Genomic DNA, 21,797 nt, shown 5'->3' on the forward strand with positions numbered 1-21,797 from the left:
CAAAAACGCAATAAAGGCCATTTTTGAATTTTTTTTTTATTTTTTATTTTTATTTATTTTTCCCTTTGGCACACCAAATTATCTATAATAAAAGGTTTAAACTGAAAAACCACTACAAATCCTTATTTCCTAAGCTTTAAACCTCCCCTTTTAAGCAAACCATGACCTGGCCATGTTACAAAGCAAAACTTAACACATCCTAATAAATCTATTACATCGCTTTTGTCACACGATCAGTGAAATGAAACCACCAGCTGTGCAAAAAAAGGTGCGACGAGTGAACTTAATGCATTTACTGGAATATTAGAGAATGTTGATGCCAATGGGGAAAAAAGGCGTTTGCACCATTACTGCCGTTGCAGTTACCACTGCATTAATGTAGTACACAATATGTTCAGTGAAATAAGACATTTAGTGGTTTAGATGTCATCCCAACATATTACATATTTAAAAAAAAAGCTATGTGGGATACTATGATTTCACTTCCAAATTGATACTTCCCTTTTTTTTTCTCGTCTTGCTCCTGCTATCAATAGCACTGGTTTTGGCACATTTGGGAGCCATAAAACCAAAGTGAAAGTGAAACTGGTAATGGAGGAGGAGGCTGGTGAGGCTGGAGCGTTAAACTGGATCCAGAAAGGGTCGGTGTGGATGGAGACTTTCGTTTTGTTGAAACAAAATGTCAGCACCCACACCAGCCCTTTCTGGATTTCAGTTTCAGTCTGACATCTCTGTTCTAAACTAAAATTCTTTAATTGTTCTTAACTTTTCTAATTAAAATTCTCTTTGCATTTGTGTGCAACATTTTCAACACGTTTAACACTTATTCTAATAAATGTTCTAATTTGTAGGCAGGGACTCACTACAAAATCACAAAGCATGAATGTGCCATCTTAAACCTTAACTAACATTATTGATATTAAATTGCATACTTAAATTTTCACAAACAAAACTGCAAACGGATTTATATACCGAGACCAAACTTTTGGAAGCGGAGTTAGTGTTCACGTAAAATTCTCACAAAATTCACAAATCTATAACCCAAACAATTTCGGCTGCATTGGTGCTTTTTAACATCCTTGTGGCTAAAAGAAAACATGCTTACCAAATATGCTTTATCAACTTCCAACTACCAAATGTACTTATTGCTTCATTTATAAACACTTCAAAACTGGAAAAAAGGAGTTCTCTCATTTTGCAGTCAAACTGTTTATATCTACTGCAATTGCAATGTAACATCCATTTATCAAGTTCATTTCTCAGATTGTACAAATATGTGACTCCACATATTGTGTCGTGAAACCTTTCATAATCTTATAACTGATGATCACACTACGTTAACATCTCAAACTATTATCATCATCCCTGAGATCCATTAAAGTGCAAGCCCCCAAGATAAGCAGTGAGCATCAACACGTATAGACCAGGAATGATGTACACATTTAAAGAAGCATTGCATGGTTTCGAACACATGGCATACATTGTTCTGTCGACTGTCTGAAGTCTGAAGTGAGACAGTCTGAAAGCAGGAAACGACACACGTCACTCATACAGGTATTCCTCAAAATGGTGTAGCTTTGTAGTAGTCCTCAGGCGACACCATCTTCACCCCTCCGAAGTAGTCCAACACCCAAACCTGGCTTATTGACATTTTAGCAAAGAACCAGCCGTGATCAACTGGCCAGTCGATCATCTCAGGATGCCTGCTGAACAGCACCTTCTTGGCAAATTCAGCTTCTGTACCATTTACCTAAAATCAGCACAGGAATGTAGGATTTTATTGCAGTCATGATTTCGGTAGCATTAATAAGCGTTTGCCTTCTACAGTTCATTTTATCCATTAATACTATTAACTGTGCAAGTACTGTAGTAGAGTATGGTTTACATGGAGCCTGAATAACAGCCAAATCAGACTAAAGCTGCATCACCACAACCAGAGCAGTCCGACACGATCAGGCCCAGTCAGAAAAAACATTCAACCGGATTGAGGTAAACCTTTGATGAGGTAGAGATTAGCCATGTTAAACATTTGATCCAATTGTTTCCCTCGATGGAATAAATATTATCTTTCTTTACATGTTTGCCCCGTGTGAGGGAAGGAAATTTTCCTTTCAACCCATAACTGAAAACACACTCAATCTCTACTCCAGACTTTCATCCATGTTTCTCCATCTATTTCCAGTAGATTAAACGCTTCAGAGGGTGAACAAGTACTTTGTGCATTTTCGAAAAAATTGAAATGTGTGGATGGTTGTGAAGAAGAATATTACGGCCATGTTAAAGGTTAAAAATAAAATAAAAATTACAATGAGAAAAGGGTAAAAAAAAATTATTTATCTCTCTATCAATACAACAAACACACCTATGAAACACTGTTTAGTCTGGAACGAATCTCCATTTTTTTATAATAATAATTACAATCAGAAATCAGAGTGAAAATTTCTCATTTTTGGTTTTCTTTTCCGCTGCCAGTTTTAGAAACGATACGTACTGCAGTGCGAGTGTCATAAATGCAGTAATAATGCACTAATTGACTCATACTAAGTAGTTGGTTGGGAAATACCAGTTCCATCTTCATTCTCTATCTAAAATGTATGTGTGGCTAAAAGATGTAGAACAAAGATCAACTAAAACTGAACAAAGCAAATCATCAGACATGCCCTTTAAACAAGTTAAACTTGGACCTTTGATTGTGCAGAATAGTGACGGGAAGTTTAAATCATTTTAGTCACTCGGTTCTTTGAATCTCATTCATCAAAATGAACGAATCTTTTTTTGAGTCATTTAGTTATTTTGATCAGAAATAAAATAAAATGTTGCATTTTCAATAAACACACCCCCAATAGGTCTACATACACAAATTTTGGCTATAGTTCCAGTAATGAAAATATTACAATGCAACTAAGGACATATTATAATAAACAGAATGAGTAGCTCACCTCTTATATCTACTAGTCTGAGTCGCTCATTCTTTTGAATCTATTGCATTGCATAGCGTCTTTGGGAGTCAAGTGACAAAAAAAAATGAACGGTTCGAAGTAGAAGAGTCATTGAGAAAGAATCTCTCATTTCTGTTTCCTGTACATAACCTACTTAGGTTTTGCAATAATTTGCGCATGCGCACCCAGTAAAAAAAAATGGACAAATCACTCTCTAAGATACTCGTTCTTCTAAATCCCGTTAAAGATTCGTTCAAAAAGAATCAATCATTTATGAACGAACCATCACTAGTGCAGAATAACAGAAAATGGTTTGGGGGGTAAAAACGTCTTTTATTTCTCAATATTAATTCCCTGCTGCACTGATGCACTTAACCAACTTGGCCGTGATCATCCCTCTTTTATTCATACGCGTTTTATTGAGAGTCTCATCAATGTGCTGTCCTTGAAGTCTTCTGTAAAGGTTGCAGTTTTACGCTTTCATTCATGAGAAATTTTCATCACGAGACCTGGTTTGACTTGAACGACCCCACATATTGATACTTGCAGTGTCTCTGTGCTGTGTGCACTGAAATCAGGCATTACTCTTTCAGTTAGTGTGCAGTTAAATACGCACCTTAATCACATAATAATAAACAAAATATGATTATGTCACATTTTATGCTTCGCCATGTGTGAACGCCTGGACCAACATATATGCACGGTTGTGAAATAATACACCTGGCTTCTAAACTACAGCAGGCATGATGCGGTCACATGTAAAACCAAGCATCATCTTTTCAATGTCATCTTTACCACTGTTCCTATTTCAGTGTTACCAGTTAATGTCAGCTGCACTGTGGTTTGGCTTCCTGGATTAAATGAGACAGAACAGGACGATCATCTGGAAAATCCCCGGGTCTTCCACATGTCAGGTGAGAAACCCCATCAGGGTCCACCCATAAAATAAATAATCTCTGATGACATAAAAAATATATATATATAATAATAATAATAATAATAATAATAAAAACAAGACGACATTTTGTTCCCAAAGAAGTCAAAATCAATAATTCAGAAAATTGCTGTGAAATTTTTTTTTACACAAATGCAGTCACTGGGTGAACACCAAACACAGCACATCACCACAAACACTCCCATGCATGGTGGTGGAGGGCTGATGATTTTGGTTCGCTTTGCAGCCACAAGATCTGGGACACTTTCAGTCGTCTGAATGATGTGATTGACAGGAGTCAAGAGTCAGTTGTGTTATTCAATATTAAAACTAGATAAGGTGTTTAAAATTTGTTTTTTTCCAAGAAATTTAAAACTACATTTGGATTTACTTGTTTAAAAATTTTTTTTTGAAGTGCCAACAGAATGAAACACGTTTCTTAAAGGAATATAAGAGTAATAGTCAAATAAAATATGACGATAAACATTGTGGTGAATTTTCTCTAGACAGTAAAAATGTATGTGTAGCTATGTAGAAAATGTAAGTCTCGATCCAACATCGGGATTTATTTTATGTAATTTATTATTTAGGCATTGGTCCCATTCTGATTGCCATTTATTTTTATTTTAAAATTGGTTTTAAATCTGTGAAGGGTATAGAGCATTTGATTGTTTTTTTGTTTTTTTGGATGATGCTTACTGTATTTGGCAGTTTTGTCTGTTTTCTTATTACCAGGGATTCCTGAGTATTCCTGAATAGAAAATTCTGTTAAAATTATTGGCTTATAAGAATGATAACTTGGTTAGGATTTCGTTTTAGGTGTAGTCTCGCTTTCGCTGTTATTTAGGTAGTTTTGCGACAAATGCAGCAACCTGTCTTGATCCAACATCGGGATTATATTTTAATTTATAAATTTAAACCTAAATATCAGTATAATGTGTTAGTCAATATAGATATAAGGTATAAGGTCAACAAAAAGGTTAAAAGATGTACTGCTTCATTTTAAGGGTTAAAGTGGGTAATTAATCAGTGTCACATGCGATTCTATGACCAAGTGTACCATCAATCAGGGCGAGGCTTTAATAAGGTCATGGTTGTGTCCTAATTGTGAATGTGTGTTGGTGTGTTTTCTCACCTCCTGTACCGAGCCAGATAGGATAATGTGGGCACACAGGGGGCTCTGCGGGTCGTAACCTTTGTTTTTGCAGAAATGCGTCTGAGCCAGAGATACAGACAGGGAGGCCTTGGGATTCGCCTGTGGGGCAAACAACAAAATGTCATGCGTCATTTTATGTTATTTACTCTATGGAACATCATCTGTAGGGTGATTACAGGCGAGATACGCGTCATGCATTTTAATTAAATGTTAATGTATCATGTTAACCACCAAAAATAAATATATCTGTGTGTGTGTATTTTACAATGATTATTTATTTTAATAAAAGGTGAATGTAATGTTAACTGAGACACAAGATTAAATTTACTGATAACCCAGTAAAAGGGAGGTTTGTCACATGCTGCATGCGTTCTAGTGTTTGGGTAAGACAGATAATAAAAATCACTCACATGCAGCGCGTTCGACAAAAACTGTTGAGTCACGGCTTTTAACCGGCTCGTGACTTAAACATGAGCAGTTGTTTTTGCTGAGTAAAATGGTCTCACATCCTCTATTACAGTCCGGTTCCTATCAGAGAAAGGAACCGCTTCGACAAGGCCTATGCATTAATGGGAAGTTGGGTAAAGAAGAAAGCACTTCATTTCCATATATTTATTAATCATAGCCTAAGTAACATTTTTTTTGTGCTTACCAAATGTCATAATTTTTTCCCCCAATAAGCATTTATTATTATTATTTATTGTGCATAAATAAGTGTCCCCAACTTCTACAGAAGACAACATTGATCTCATTGGCTCTAAATAAATTATATAATAATTAATTACGGGGTGTACTTTTTATTTCCCCCCACCAGGTTTCTGAATGCTGGTGAAAAAACATGATGTCCAGTCATTTTCATACAAGCATGGACCATTGGTGTAGTCATAATTTGACTCTGCAAGGAAATACAGAAAAAAAAAAAAAAAAAAAAATCTGATATATCCCTGTGCATATGTTGTATGGTCTCTGCTTCCAATTTCGAGTCGGGTTCCTTTTACTGCTTCTCTCTTATTTAATCTGAGTTTTTTTTTTTCCCCCCTTGCCACTGTCACCTCTGGATTTCTCATTAGAGATCTATACAGATGTGCAAGAATTAAAATGAACAGCGATAGCTTTATGATAAAAACATCCACACCTTCTTTGCAGTTTGGAACGCACCAGTCTTTAAGATAAAAAATTCATTGAAGACGCCATGATGGTCAGTCTGAGGGTGGACTGTCCCAGAGACAAATCGCTAGGAATCTTGAAATTCCCACTTCCAACCAAGCACAGGAAGAGTATGCAAACAGGACACATAGCACCATGCCACCATGTTGTTGCTTTTAGGAAACTCGCAGCATATTTTGGGTGTCTGGAACAGACTATATGCATTTACATTACTTACATTAAAATTTATTACATTAAAATTTATATCGCAAAACTACCAGAACCTGAATCCTGGAGGTGGGGGACCAAGAAGCTAACGCTAACTACAACGCCACTGTGTTTTTGCTTTTAAATGGACATATCTTTGGGTGGCTGGAACGAATTATCTGCATCATTTCTCATGGGAAAATTTGTATTGCAATATGAATTTTCACATTAAACTTACTTAAGATTTAATTAAACTTGTATGCCAGGGTTCCGCTGTACAGGGTCACGCACTTATCCAGATCGACTTTACATTTTTCTCATTATATAGGCAACTAACCTAATCTTTCTGCCTTTGGATTTTGGAAAGAAACCAGTGTACACGGAGGAAACCCACCAAGCAGAGGGAGGAACCACGCACACACACACACACACACAGGCAGGAATCAAACCCTCGACCCTGGAGGTGCGAGGCCACAGTGCTAACCACTACCCCACTGTGTTGTTGGTTTTTTTAAAGCTGCTAAGGGAAACTCACACCACTGATTTTCAGTAGTAAGTTCACACTGATGTGCATGAACGTGAAACACACGTGAAAGTGTAAGGAGTGTGTGTTTTAAAACTTTAAGCACTAGTTGTTGGTGTGTGTGTGTGTGTGTGTGTTCTGACCTGCAGGTCCTGCACGGAGATCTCCAGGTGTGTGAGGTACACGTAGGGGGTCCCGGTGCCGTTACCCAGCAGCCCGTCGCTGATGGAGAAGACGTTGGAGAACGGTTGGCCCTTCACCGGCTCGTGAGTGGAGATGGTCGCCATGGAAGCCCAGTCGCACCGGTTCACGACGAACCTCGCCATCCGCGCTACTTCCTCATGCGGAGGGATCTTCAACTCATACCCGGACACAGCCGTAAAGGCCAGAGAGAGCGCTAACACACACACTGCGGACATTTTTCTCTCTATATGGGAACGTCAACAACCTCCAGCGTTATCTACACACAGAGATCATGTGACCTCTCGAGCGGTCATGTGACCTACAGGACAGGCGCGAGGCGCGCCACAGCGCATGCGCGACTCATATGCCTAATAGTGATGGGAAGTTTGAAAATGTTTGGAGATTACTTACAAATTTGGCGCAGGTTTTTCCGCCAGATGCTCTTCCTGACGCAACCCTCCCATTTTTTTTTTTTGTGGGATTTAGCGTATCTTTCCCAAATGTTGACAGAAATTTTGAATTGTATAGAATGACTTTGTGTTCTGCAGAATTGCATTTTCCCTTCACTTCCCTCACAGCACTGCTCCTGTATACAAAGCGAGCTCCATGAATACATGGTTTATGAAGGTTGGAGTCAATTAACTTGAGTGTCTTTCACAGACAGCTCTGACTTCATTAATGCTCTTGTCCTTGAATTAACACAAATCCCCACAGCTATACACTAGAGGAAAGATTTCACGTCACAAGATCAAGAATGTGGCAAAATATGTAATGGTACTAAACCAGCAAATAGCAGTTTAGTCATATTGTGTAAACAGGTTATATGTCTGCATGTTATCCACACCATACACAATTTAATTTTTTCCCCCCTACTTTTATTCCAGCATATTACTAAAAGGTGATTTAATTGAAAGGTGTGATCTAGATGTCATATGCACCAAAGCATTTTAGAAGAAAATGCTTTGCAGATCAGCAGTGGGTAGGGTTGCACCTTAATTGGACTTGTTATCCTATTGGTTATTGTGCCACAAAACAGGTGAAACTCATTACACACCTGCTATATAAGCAGGACAACTCTCCTCAGAAATACACTCGTGGTCCATTGTGTGTGGTGTAAGCAAAGTAAGTGGCTGTGAAGGTCTAATATTTCATTTCTGGATTATGTTGTAATTCTCCTGAGCTGCCTTAACTGGTTGAGGGTTTTTTTTTTGTTGTATGTTATTGCAATGGTGTGGTAATGTTTTGCAACTGTGTTTCATTATGATGCATTTAATTGGTCTTTGGAAATAGTGTTTATTTGGTTTTCACTCAACAGATCCAAGCAACATGTCTGGTCGTGGAAAGAAAATTGTGGCAGCTGCTAAGAGCAAGTCCTCCGTGTCCAAGTCTACACGTGCCGGGCTTCAGTTTCCAGTCGGCCGCATTGCACGTCTTCTAAGAAAAGGCAACTATGCGCACCGAATCGGTTCTGGTGCTGCTGTTTACCTCACTGCGGTCCTGGAGTACTTGTGTGCAGAGGTGCTGGAACTGGCTGGAAATGCCAGCAGAGACAACAAGAAGCTGCGAATTGCTCCACGTCACATCCAGCTGGCTGTAAGGAACGATGAGGAGCTGAATACCCTGCTGGGAGGGGTCACCATCAGTGAAGGAGGTGTACTGCCAAACATTCAGGCCCAACTGCTGCCCAAGAAGACCAAGGTACCACGAGAGGCCAACACCAGCAAAGATGTTCAGTCCCAAGAGTTTTAAAAATGTATTGATGGCACTGTTATTTTTAATGTTTTTTATTTAATCAATAAACTTGTATTAACTTAAATTGTGTTGTTGAACTGCATCCCATACTTTTAAATAAGTAGGCCATGGGTTTTTAACCCTGGAGTACTTGCAGACTTGAGTTTCTTTGCTCCAGTTCCTGCTTTCTCTCTAAATACTGTAGGTTGGACATTTTTGTGTAGGTTGGGGTTTTCAGAAACCTTAACTGCTGATTAACCTCATGTGCTCAGCTCTTAAAAAAAAAAAAAAAAAAAAATTTTTTTTTTTAACTGAGCTTTAGACTAGTGCTCTAATTACACAAGGTAATATGTTTAAATTTTTAAGGACTCAATTCGGTTGCTTTTTACATAAAAGCTACATCTGTGACCCATTTTATCAGTCTTTAACCACAAGATGGAACACCCTGGTGTAGCCTACTTTTTTGCTTTCATTTCTCAGTGTAATTGTGTTCTTGCAGCAAGGTAACGATGTTGCACATTCTCAAATCTAGTAACTTGGTTGCAGTTTAAATGTGAAAATTCATCTCCACTTCAATATAAATTTCATATGATCTGGTATTTGGGGTTGCCATAGCTAAAAGAACAAGTCGGTTGATTACAAGGAAGCTTTCCTAAAAGGGATGCAATTTCTCAAAGGATCCTACATAGAACCTTCCAAAGAAAGCCTCAAGTTCTACGTTCAACACTTGTCACTTCAAATTATCTTCACTTTAAGAATTTGTGTATACATGCAAAAGTATTGCATTAAATCTTTGCATGACGGCAGTGTAATTTCAAGTCTGAGTATGCAAGAAAGCATTTCTGGTCACTAAGGCATCTGAAAAATGCTAGAAAGTTGAGTCTGGTGGTTGGTCTTCAGCTACTCCTGCGGAGGGGTCGCCACAGTGGACCAGCCAATCTGCACAATTTGGCAAAGGTTTTGGGGCTTAGTGGCAGCACTGTCACCTTGCACCTGCGGGGTCTGGGTTCGATTGCTGACCAGGTTTGACTTCCAGGTCCCCTTGAATAGGCTCCAGGCCAACCCCCCCCTTCCCGGAACTGGACAGGCTGCCTTTGATCCCAACAGGCACAAGTGAGCCTCAGGTGCCTATGATCCCATCACCAACTACTGTATATTCCAGGAAACTGATGAACGGTCTTCAGATCATCAGGCAGTGGTCATATTATGGGTGATGAGTGTGTACAGTATGTTTTTACATTTTCTGCTATTCCATATTGCATCACTTATTTAACAAGCAGGAATTACAGGTCAAAGCAAGACATAAGCAGGACACTTTTGAGAACTTTTACACAGCTTTAATTCTTAAATTACACATTACACAGTGCAATTACAAAACATGATTTGAAGATTCCACATTACCAACCAAGAGCACAAACATGTCAAAGCTGTGGGAAATTTCTTTTTAAAAATGCTTTATTTAAAAAAATTTGTAACAAGAGACACTATTGTTAACCATTACAGAATGATGGTTTGCTGTAGATTTGAATAGAAATACTAGTCAAACTTCACATCTGGTAGTTTTCCTGCCCCTTTTAGGCATACCCTTCCTATGCAACCTTTTTTTTTTTTTTTTACCTACAGGATGCCGACTGTACGCAGTATGAATCTAAACATGGTTGTATGGCTTCTAAAGTGAGCAAAACATGAATTTCCTCAGCCTAAAAAGACATTTGGTAATGCTGTGTCAAACATGCCATCCTGAAATGTTGAGTTAGGGAAAAAACGTGCAGTTTTCTTCCACACACTCACATTATCTGCATATCTCGGCCCAGTGCTTGCCTGACTTGGCACAGTGCGACCAATTTGCCGCATAAACAGCCAATCAGAGAGTGAAACAAGCAACAGAACTGCTTATAAATTGAATTGTCTGATTATTATATTTTCAAACAAAAACAGTTAGAGTTAATCCAGTCTGTGATTTTGTGCCACAGTTGAGCGAGGACCAGAAGGAGATACTGTGAGAGCAAAATACAATCTGTGCATGAAAGACAAAAAAGTTTTTTTTTTTTTTTTTTAATACAAAGGAACAAGACACAAATATATATCACCATAGGTGACAAGTATGCTGAGGCATTGTTATTCCATGTTTTCGACACTAATAAAACAAAGTAGTACAGATTGACATTTCAGACTAAAATGCTAGCAAATCCTAAATGAATTTCAATCCACAGGCAGGCTATAATGAACACCTACTTCCCACACAAAAACACAGACAGGCCTATGAAATATTCCTCTTTCACATCACGGGAATCGTGTTCCACATGTCTCCGACGATCCAGGCTTAACATAAGCTAGGGAAAAAAAAAACTATATGCACTAACGCATTACAAAAATAAAATCTTTATTTCTTATATAATGACATATCAGTAATGCAGCTCAACAGAAGCTTGAAACTGGTTTATTGTTTTACTCAGATGTATATTTTAAAATTGTGCGCAGACACCAGCTGAGCCGTAAAGATACTGGTAATGATTTTACCATCATTAGAAAATCCGAACACACCTGAGTGGGGGTAAAGCTGGCATGAATGTTGATTCCCACACGTCGGTCATTATTAATAAGGCTAATCTGAGTGACACTGCAGCCATATTAAATGCGGTCATTTAAAAAAAAAAAAAAAAAAAAACACTCCTAATACAGTACTGTGAAAACGTATTTGCCCCTTCCTAATTACATATTTGTTACCCTTAAATGTTTTTGTATTAATATACAAAGATGACCAGATTAAATACAAAATGCAGTTTTTAAATGATGATTTTCTTTATTAAGTGAAAAAAACTGTTCAAACCTGCCCTGAAGAGCATTAGCATTTCACCTAATTAGCATTCATTTTTTATTTATTATAAATGTAAATAAAAAACGTCCGGACTTAAATCCGATTGAGATGCCTTAAACAAGTGGATCATGCTCGAAAACCCTCCAATGTGGTTGAATTTTTACACTACTTCTTAAAAAAAAGAACGGAGCAAAATTCCTCCACAGCGATGTGAACGACTCATGGCCAGTTATCGCAAACGATCGATTGCAGTTGTTGACGCCAAGAGTGGCACAAACAGGTATTCGGTTTAGCAGGCAATTCCTTTTTTTTTTTTTTTTTTTTTTTTTACATAGGGACATTAATCTTATTAAATGCAATTATTATTTAAAACTGCATTTTGTATTTATCGGGGTTATCTTTGTGTAATATAAAAATTTGCTTTGACAAAAAGTGCGACACATGCAAAAAAAAATTTTTCACGGCACTCTAAGCAGTTCTGTAGATGTAAATCACAAAGGATGTTGTTGACAGCCGAGGCTGACGTGTGTACTGCGTTTTTACGTAGCTAAATTTAAAATATACTGTACTTGACAGTACGTTACTCATTAATCTACCATACACTAACACACATATACAGTATTGTTCGTTTTCATCGTCTGGTGTCATGAAGGTCAGAGTTTACTTCTTTATCATCACATCCAGCCCTCAATTTGATTGGTTTGAGATGTATTGCTTGCCAACTAACAGGGTCTGCCTGAAGGGATTTTTACTGGTTTTATTTTTATTGATTGCATGATGTATTTGATACACTGGTGTTAATGCACCTGCTTAAAATAATAATAAGGGTACATGCATAACTGATTTGTTTTGAACATTGTCGCAAGTCGTATTGTCTTCACCCACACTCTGTAAACCTGGCTACAGCAACGGTGTCTTAGTGCAACTGATTTCCGTTTCGATCATCATAAACCTAGTCATGAGAAATTCTGAATAATACTCTAGTAGCTAATAAAAGTTCTTGGTTTAAAAAAAAAAAAATAAAAAAATAAAAAAAAAAATAGTAGCTTTATTTCAATCCAGTGGAATCACTCTTTGTAACTGTACACATCACTGAGAACTCGAGACAGCGATTTCTACTTCATTGTATACAATTCTGCATTCTGGTCCACACAAACACACAGTATATATGGTCACGTGATCAGATGATAACTGCTTGGCAGTCATTTGAACCACACAGACATGGTACCTCATGCTTGGGATCACTTCCTGTTTTATAGGAATAATTCCAGGTCAGCTCAGTCCCTGCCCTGATTGGCCTGTAAAACAAACAAACAAGACACATCAGGGGTGTGTCTTAGAAATTGAGTGTTTAGCTACTGAACTGAGACAGATGTACCGAGTTTTAATATCATGCATGTAAATCCAAAGATCCAGATGTGTTGCATCACTTATATCCAATGACTTGCATGTATCGATCCAGTAGCATTTCCTTTTTTTTTTTTTATCAGATATTTTTGATCAATTTAGTTGTAGACAATTCCCAAACGTCGTTAGAGCACTCCACATCAAGGCTACAACCAACAACAAAAGAGTTTCCAAGGTTACCAAGGTTATCCTGAGACTTGTAATGCCAGCTAGCCACATCTTTTCATCTATTACAACCTAAGTACCAGAGGCGGAAAGTAACAAATTACATTTACTCGCCTTACTGAAATTGAGTAGGTTTTTTTTTTCTACTTTTTCAAATCTGTAATTTCACTTTTACTTATTGCACCCTGGAAATCCCTGCACTGATTGATTGATGGTCTTCGAGAACAAACGCGCTAAATTCACAAGAACAATGGAGACAGACAAAAAAAAATTCTTATGATCAAACCCCTGGTCATTGAAACGGCCACTACTGTATGTACAGTATGTTGCCCTTTTAAGAGTTGCCACCCCTTCCCCAGTGTGTGCGCTGTGGAGGTGTGTGTGTGTGTATGAGAGAGAAGGAAAGAACAGAGTAGGAGCTCAGCTGTGCTGCTCACGTCCAAAACTCTCCATTCTTCACTTTATGTTTTGTGTTATAATTTCATGACGCTGAAAGAGGCCGATAAAGGTTCCATGCTGAACGTTATTCTCGGCTCTGAGCTATTTAATCGACTACTTTGATTTCAATCACAAGAAAAGCAACAGCTTTATCATGCAAAGGTGTTCCTTTAATTAAAAACAACTAGTTTGAAATCGATATCCGCTCGTCTTTTTTGAACTACACCATCCCACCCCTGCTGTAACTCTGACTAAGTTCACTCTGAGTAAATTTTTAATGAGCTACTTTTTACTTTTTTTTACTTTTTAATTTTATAAATGGTAACTTTACTTGTACTCCAGTAACATTTCACTAAAGTAACAGTGCTTGTACTTGAGTACAAAAGTTTTATTACTCTTTCCACCTCTGTAGAACTTACTTGCATGTAAAGAAAGCAATTACTGGGAATTTGGGATCGTGGGTATCAACGAAAACATTCTGGACAAAGAGGTTGGGATTGCAGCTGTGCTGTAAAATCAGACAGACATACTGTAACGTTAGAACAAAAACTTCTGTCTATTTAAAATCAGTTTAGTTCTGCGGAAACTGCAGTTATACTTTTATACTTACATTAAAAAACCGTGCCACGTTTCCTTTTTTCGAAGCATCGATATAATACATTTTCTCCAGACAGTCGGGTTTCCCTCCTGCCTTAGGCACTATTTGATCTCGGGCAATGTTTGGCTTCCTTTCCTTCCCAAAGTTTTCCGTGTCGTCCAACCTAAGTCTCTTCCTCACCACCTCTTCATTGTGCCCCTCTTTGATTTTTACACATGTAAGTAAATATATAGGAATGTAAAAATGAATAACACTTTTATCAGACTTTATGAATATATATGGCTCACATATGAATTACTGTACCTTACCTGTGTGGTCAGGATTAGGTGATGAGCAAGTGTTTAATTTATCTGTGTTATCCTAAAAAAAGAAACAAAGAAAAAAAAACAATAAAAAAAATAGGTAAAATTGCATCTTGTTTACAAACAATCTTGTTTAAAATTCTGCATTGGGTTTTCTTTCCCAAAAATGTATTAAACCTTTTTTTCTCCTCTAATTTTTATGCAACATAATTGAAAATCGTACTGAATGTATAAAAAAAAATAATTAAGAATTAAAAGTGAAAACAAAACCAGCAGGACTAGTATTATGTCGAAGGCGACTGCTGCATTGAGCGTTAGAGATTTCAGATTCATAAAGTCTCAATTTATTGAGGTATAGTAGAGCTGTACAATTTAAACAATATGTTTAATCGATAAATTGATGCATGTGTTTTGTTTTTTCTATTCATTACCGATTTACACTTTTCATAGCATAACTTTTTTTTTTAAATGTTAAATGGACATAAACTGGAAAAAAATATTATATATATTTTACACAAAACAGAAACTGCTTCCATAATCATTTTAGTGTTTATTAGATATTTTTCTAATACTTAAACATTTCTAAGAAATATAGCTGTTGGAGATTGTATGGCAAGACCGCTTAAGCAATATTGCATCAGCATGATATTCATCATGATATACTGATACTCAGTACTGTGAGTGATATTCTTTATTTAATATTAGATCTTTGTGTGCTGCCAAGCTCGAGTAAGTGTAGACACTGTTTCGATGTAATCTAAACTTTTTGTAGCAGACATACACTATGAGAACTCCTCCGGTCCCATCAACCGGTGAAGTCTGAGCCGTGGTAACTCACTGAGTGCTCCAGCTGCTCCCTCTGTCCGTCCAGCAGTGCAGAGGGCTGGTCTGACGGCCTCTGAATCACAGGAACATAAAGAGGTGGAGACTTGTCCAGTGTCTCACTGACTGTTTTCTTCTGCCCTGAGGGAAGCGTCCACTCCTCCACCACCTCCACCTCATCGTCCGACATCTGCTGCTCCTTCAGGTTTTTAGAGAGAAGGGGCTCCTCGATGCTGCGCCCGAGTCTGAGGATGACGCCTAGGACGCGATATGAAAATACGTTCGCTAAAACTCAAGAGTCAAAGCTAAATGGGAAATTTAAAGTGAAATATGGTTACCTGCGTAAGTACAGACAAAGGTGCCCTGGTCGAGGTCATCACGGCACCGCACACCCCATCCTTTTTCATTGGTGCGAAACACCTGCAGGCGGACGCGAAGTCCATGCTGGACCACGCGATTCTGACAGCTGCTTTTCCGGCACCCGCACCACGGACCGCACTCGTAGAGCCTGGCAAGACGTTGGTTAAAAACGTTATACGAAGAACCATTTCAAGTGTGCATCATTTCTGGGTCATTCAGCCCAAGGCTATTAGAGCAGCCCCAGATCTCGAGCAACCCCAGATCATAATACTGCCGCCAGAGGCGTGTACAAGTGGTCACTATGAATCATTACCACTACCTCAATGTGGTCACTATGAATCATTACCACTACCTCAACTCATACCTCATTACTACAAAAGTACCGAAACATGTTATGTTGTTGTGTTTGTCACTCTGTAGCTCTGTGTTTGCACACTTGCATGTGCACTTTGTTGTCGGTTGTCTATTGTTGTCTCTTAGTAGTTTTAGATAAGTTACTTAGGTAAGTTTTTTTTAACTTAAAAAACAAAAACAAAATGTAAATCTGTCATATGTGAGCTAGTCAGCTAATTAGGTCTCTTCGTTAGCTAGCTGGTTCTGGTAGATTTGTGTTGTTAGTTTATGTTGTTGCATGTATGTAGCACCTTGGTCCTGGAGGAACGTCGTTTCATTTCACTATGTACTAAACTGTTTATGGTGGTAATGACAATAAAACCCTACTTTTTTTCCCCCCGATTTTTAAGCAAAAAAAAAAAAAAACTCTTCCTTTTCATTTGCTCTTGCAAAACATATGATGAGAAAAGGGGAAGCACTTGAGGGGGGCCGCTGTGTTTCAAAACGTCTACTTTAAGTCAAGGTGGCACTATATTTGCCAACTTCATGATAGACCTATCTGCCACTTCGTTCACTAATCTACTGAATTAAATACAAAAACCTTTAAACAAAAACAAACCACCTTCAATGTAATACTTATACCTGCTCATATACATCATCTCAGTTCTGTATTTATAAAGCCACGTAAGAAAAATGCTTTTGCATTATTGCATAAACAGCACTTCATGTTCTTACCCTGTGGACACAGGCTCGTGTAGCTGGTGGTGACTGTAAAGCTGGTCTGTCTGTGCGCCGGCCTTTAGAGACAGCTGAAGACATGAACAGCTGGAACTGTCCGTGCATCCGTTGTCGCAGTCACAGCAGGTCAGGAAAAACGGCGCCTTGCTTAAAAAACAGCCATGAGGCCAGCGATCCTTGCGATAGCGGAATTCTTTTGGCCGTACACCATCCAAGTCATTACACAGAGTAACCGGGACAGCCTCCGTCCCGCGGCTAATGTCCCTCTCAAAAATACTGGTTGTGGGAAGAGGTGAAGCGGGAGCAAGCGGCCTCGGCTGAGCCTGCCGCTCTGGCAGTACCTGAGGATTGAAGCTGAAGTGGGTCTGCTGCAGGACCCCAAGGCTTTTAGTCTGCTGTAGGAACTGATACACGTCATCCATGCAGCACAAGCTCCGCCCACACGGAGCTTTATAGAGCACGTCTGAGTCCAACACCTCTTGTGGTGAAAAGGTGAGCGGCTTGGCACACTGACGCTGGAAGTGGCAGAGAAAAGGCACTCGCAAGGGGTTGTGGCCGAGGAACTGGTCAGAGTGAGATGGGAGGTTGGGGAGGCAGGCAGGGCTGCAGTTGTGTTGCTGATAGGACAGTTGAACAGGCGACACGGGGCCCAACTGGTCGTCAGAAAAAAAACTGGATGGCGAGAGCAGCATCATATAGTCGTAGGTTTCTAACTTCCCTGATAGCATGGCGTCGTTCCTGCCTGAGGAAGACATCTGACTGTTGTCTGAAGCCGACTCTGGATTCCTTAAAAAAATATATATAAAAAATTTAAATGAAGTTAGAAAAATTCTCTGGAAAAGCAGCAAAAGAAAATTATATATGAAAAAGAAAAGAAAAAACCCACCCTGATGCATCGTCATTTAAGACGTCTTCCGAGACAGGCAGATGCTTCATTTTCAGTATAGTGCAGTGCGAGTCTGATACAGACACTGTCAGGATGTCTGGAAGAAAACACGCCAATGTAAAAGCTGAGTTAAAGGGAACCACAAAAAAAGCAGAAGTAAAATCCTAAATAGCAGAAGGCTGCGGGAAAGTGACCAACCTGGTCCTGGCATGTTTTTCAATATTTCCTATATCTCTTTAAATCAGACAATAAATACTTTTAAGTAAAATGTAAAGTAAAAGTAAAAAAATAAATAAAATAAAAAGAGAAAGAAAAGTAATCATGACAATTTTTTTTATATAAATAAACTACATGTGCATGTGAAACCTTAAAATTGTAAAACATTATAGCAAACTCAATTCTCATCAAACTGAGTCTCAAGAATGAAAGTGAAAGTACAAGAGAAAAACAATATACTAAGTAAACGGAAGTGAAAGACGTCAGCAGTAGTTGGGACATTTTCTGCATGCACACTCATGAGCGCATGAGTGTATTTTTGTACTTTATCAGTTTAAAACTTTTATCTTAACTCTCCAGCACAGAATTACAAAAAGGTATTTTACAAGATCAGGATGGCGATTTAAGAAAACTTGAAGAATAATGTGAATATTTACATAATTCTGAAGGATAATACCTTCACCGATCAGCACCTCCTCAATGGTCTCAGTCTTCAAAGCTGCAGTCAGTGTCACCTCCGACTCCAAAATAATGTTCATGCCTTGAATGTAGCCTGAGCAAAAAAAAACACACACATAGGCCTTACATATTACACACACTGCTTCATAAATAATAAATAAATACATTTAGATTATTTAAAAAAAAGATTTAATGTTAACTGTTGTCACAAGATTTTTTTTTAAAGACTATACAGTATGACCAAACACAGGATTAAAAAAAAACCGGATTAAGTGTTTCTAAACAAGTGTTTATTTTATTGAGAAGAAGAGTCAATGAAAGACTCGGTGTAAGAGTAAATGAGTAAATAAGTCTTTCAATGACTCAGTGGGCTGGCCAGGAGGTGACTCGGTCAGTGAGTTGGTCATTCGGTCTGTGATTCTGTGACTCAGTGAGCAGTTCAGTAATGAAAGGGTTAGTGAGTAAGTCAGTGAGGAACTGAATCAGTCAGACAGTTACTGAGTAAGTAATGACAGAGTGAGTCAGTGAGTCAATCAGTCAGTAAGGAATTGAATCAGTCAGACAGATACTTAGTAAGTAATGACAAAGTGAGTCAGTGAGTCAATCAGTCAGTGAGTCAATCAGTCAGTCAGGGTGTCAGTGAGTTTCTTCTTCAGTGACTGAAATTGTCTCTCATTCACTCATGAATTCTTCTTTTCAGAAATGAATCGCGAGTCAGCGCGTCAGCAGGTGAGCGAGCGAGTCAGCAGGTGAGCGAGCGAGTCAGCAGGTGAGCGAGCGAGTCAGCAGGTGAGCGAGCGAGTCAGCAGGTGAGCGAGCGAGTCAGCAGGTGAGCGAGCGAGTCAGCAGGTGAGCGAGCGAGTCAGCGCGTGAGCAGGTGAGCGAGCGAGTCAGCGCGTCAGCAGGTGAGCGAGCGAGTCAGCGCGTGAGCAGGTGAGCGAGCGAGTCAGCGCGTCAGCAGGTGAGCGAGCGAGTCAGCGCGTCAGCAGGTGAGCGAGCGAGTCAGCGCGTCAGCAGGTGAGCGAGCGAGTCAGCGCGTCAGCAGGTGAGCGAGCGAGTCAGCGCGTCAGCAGGTGAGCGAGCGAGTCAGCGCGTCAGCAGGTGAGCGAGCGAGTCAGCGCGTCAGCAGGTGAGCGAGCGAGTCAGCGCGTCAGCAGGTGAGCGAGCGAGTCAGCGCGAGTGAGTCAGCGCGTGAGTCAGCGCGTGAGTAAGTGAGCGAGTGAGTCAGCGCGTGAGTAAGTGAGCGAGTGAGTCAGCGCGTGAGTAAGTGAGCGAGTGAGTCAGCGCGTGAGTAAGTGAGCGAGTGAGTCAGCGCGTGAGTCAGCGAGTAGTTAGTGAGTGAATCAGTAAATAAATGACCCTATACAATTTAGTTTTGCTTTTGGTCAGTCGGTCATGGAGAGGATTCTTTAGTGAATAAACAAGTCGTCAGTGAGCAGGACTGTCAGTCAGTCAGTCAGTGTGCTGGTCAGTGAGGCACTTTAAACTCCTTAATACCTGGTGTAACTAAACGGGCTAAAAAGTCAAATCCAGGAAAGAGGCAATGCTAGAAATGACAACACACATGATCAGTACAGAGCTATATCATGACTAGGTGTGTGTGTGTGTGTGTGTGTGTGTGTGTGTGTGTGTGTGTGGTGTGTTTTGTGTCTTGTTTTGTTCACCTTTATCCGTGGCTGTTTTGGTTTTAATAGCTTCTTTCAGACACAGCAGAAACTCCAACAACTCCTCGAAAGCCAAGTCCACATTCACCTGGGACCAGAACGTCCTCGCTTTGTTCTCTGTAAAACAAGTCACAGCAGCTTTTAGCTGAGTTCAGTAACACCACAGACACCCTGAGGACTGAAGGAGGAAGAGGGAGTTTACCAGCCGACAGCTCCATGATCAGAGAGATGCTGCAGTCAATCAAACCCTGAGCCTTTAGCCTTCAGATAAACATACACACAGGGGCTGGGGACTGCTCCAAGCTCCGTCCACAAGTAAACGAACTCCCAAAAATACAGCTTCTTAACACGCGAGGTCAGTTAAAAAAAAACGTCATTTAATTAGTGCAACTAGCCGATGCTAACTAGCTGTGCATCAGAAACACTGTTTAAATAAATAAATACATCCGTGTGTTGCCTTTAAAACATTATGGGAACATTCCCAAAGTGCAGCTACGACTATCTGCTCTAAATGCAACTGCTATTAGTGATAAAAACATCATTATTTCATATCAGTTTGCTCATTTCTGTCTGCAGCTCCCTGCACACTTTAATACGAAAATCTCCCACAATGCTGCTCTTTTCATTTAGGTTCCATTGTCGCGTCAGACGGAAGCAATCGACCGCCGAGACAGAAACAGACAGCGAGTACCGAGCAATGGATGTGTGAAGTGAAATTGACTGATAATTTGTCACCAACTTGCATAAGAGACACACCTCACATCTGTGGGAACTGTACATACAGTCATTTAACAACACCACTTATTGCCATGTATAGTCCTAACCTCACCCCAAGTAATTTCTGAGCCATTAGAGGAGTTCCTGGGAGGCCTACGTTTCAGACATGAAGCAGACAGGCAGTCCTTTGGAGTCATGGCTCCGGCATACTGAGAAAACTTTTTACCTTGATGGTATCTAAGTACTAGTGGAACACTGGGATCAATGCATCAGTGTAGCAGGGGGACTATATAGAGAAACATATATAGAGGGTACCCGTGACCCCGCTTTCAGATCCGTGCTACCTTTACCTGACATACCCTTTTTGTCTGGTTACAGTCGAGTATATAAAGAGAGAAATAGAGATAGGTTTTACTCTTATAATTGTCTCTATGATTATAATCCCCTGCTACATTAATACTACGCTATGTTGCTTAACATCAGAAACACTGGCCTCCCAGGAACTCCTTTAATGCCCCAAACATGTCGAGTGGGTTCCGGAATATACGGGGGATGTGGCATTAACTCCCAGCTGAGTTCTTGTATCTCAATAACCAGATTGCAGTTGTTGTCGTGAATAAATGTTCACGACAACAACTGCAGTGGGCTCTGAGCTACCTCAGCCGGGATCATCACTCACGGACGTACTGCTGCTAAGAGTCTCATCACGGTATAGTGCTTGACATCTTCTGTAAAAGTCAGCCAGTTTTCTTGGGTTGATTCACCAGAATGTTCATCACAAGTCCCGGTTTGGCTTGAACAGTCCTTGTAATAAGAGATGTTTTAACATTATGACTTTGATGATTTGATAGAACTACACAGAGTTTAAATCATGTTTGTATATTGGAAATGGCTCGACTTCAGCTAACAAATGCTACTATTAAAGCATATGTGGAAAAGACCAGGCTGCCTAATTTAGGTTTCACTCAATTCACTATTTTGGTTTGGTTATTTTCATAATAAAAGTATCTTATAATGCAGATAGCTACATTTAACATGATAAGGCTACATGGTTT

The 21,797-nt window shown here is 39.4% G+C and overlaps 3 protein-coding genes across 4 annotated transcripts; 1 reads left to right on the plus strand and 2 right to left on the minus strand.

Moving 5' to 3' along the window:
• Positions 1 to 28: 28 nt before the first annotated feature.
• creg1 (cellular repressor of E1A-stimulated genes 1) lies at positions 29 to 7,376 on the minus strand. Its single transcript, XM_053476894.1, has 3 exons — positions 7,049 to 7,376; positions 5,009 to 5,128; positions 29 to 1,750 (listed from the first exon to the last, which is right to left on the minus strand). Exons 1-3 carry the CDS (start codon positions 7,322 to 7,324, stop codon positions 1,562 to 1,564), a joined length of 585 nt encoding a protein of 194 aa, XP_053332869.1. The 5' UTR covers positions 7,325 to 7,376; the 3' UTR covers positions 29 to 1,561.
• A 759-nt stretch (positions 7,377 to 8,135) lies between these two features.
• On the plus strand, positions 8,136 to 8,904 carry LOC128506455 (late histone H2A.2.2). The gene is made up of 2 exons (XM_053476896.1): positions 8,136 to 8,210; positions 8,404 to 8,904. The coding sequence occupies exon 2, from the start codon at positions 8,415 to 8,417 to the stop codon at positions 8,835 to 8,837; it is 423 nt and encodes a 140-aa protein (XP_053332871.1). The 5' UTR covers positions 8,136 to 8,210; positions 8,404 to 8,414; the 3' UTR covers positions 8,838 to 8,904.
• Positions 8,905 to 12,670: 3,766 nt separating this feature from the next.
• On the minus strand, positions 12,671 to 20,649 carry setdb2 (SET domain bifurcated histone lysine methyltransferase 2). 2 transcript variants are annotated; one of them, XM_053476898.1, is made up of 11 exons: positions 20,228 to 20,649; positions 20,026 to 20,142; positions 18,360 to 18,455; positions 17,687 to 17,783; positions 16,798 to 17,586; positions 15,708 to 15,877; positions 15,386 to 15,627; positions 14,554 to 14,605; positions 14,258 to 14,445; positions 14,067 to 14,155; positions 12,671 to 12,935 (listed from the first exon to the last, which is right to left on the minus strand). In XM_053476898.1, exons 1-11 carry the CDS (start codon positions 20,241 to 20,243, stop codon positions 12,818 to 12,820), a joined length of 1,974 nt encoding a protein of 657 aa, XP_053332873.1. In that variant the 5' UTR covers positions 20,244 to 20,649; the 3' UTR covers positions 12,671 to 12,817. The 2 variants fall into 2 exon arrangements, with proteins under 2 accessions (XP_053332873.1, XP_053332874.1); XM_053476899.1 differs by lacking the exons at positions 20,026 to 20,142; positions 20,228 to 20,649 and having other exon boundaries at positions 18,340 to 18,431.
• Positions 20,650 to 21,797: the final 1,148 nt, after the last annotated feature.

This window comes from Clarias gariepinus, chromosome 18 (assembly GCF_024256425.1).
Source record: "Clarias gariepinus isolate MV-2021 ecotype Netherlands chromosome 18, CGAR_prim_01v2, whole genome shotgun sequence".
NCBI classification, from domain to species: domain Eukaryota; kingdom Metazoa; phylum Chordata; class Actinopteri; order Siluriformes; family Clariidae; genus Clarias; species Clarias gariepinus.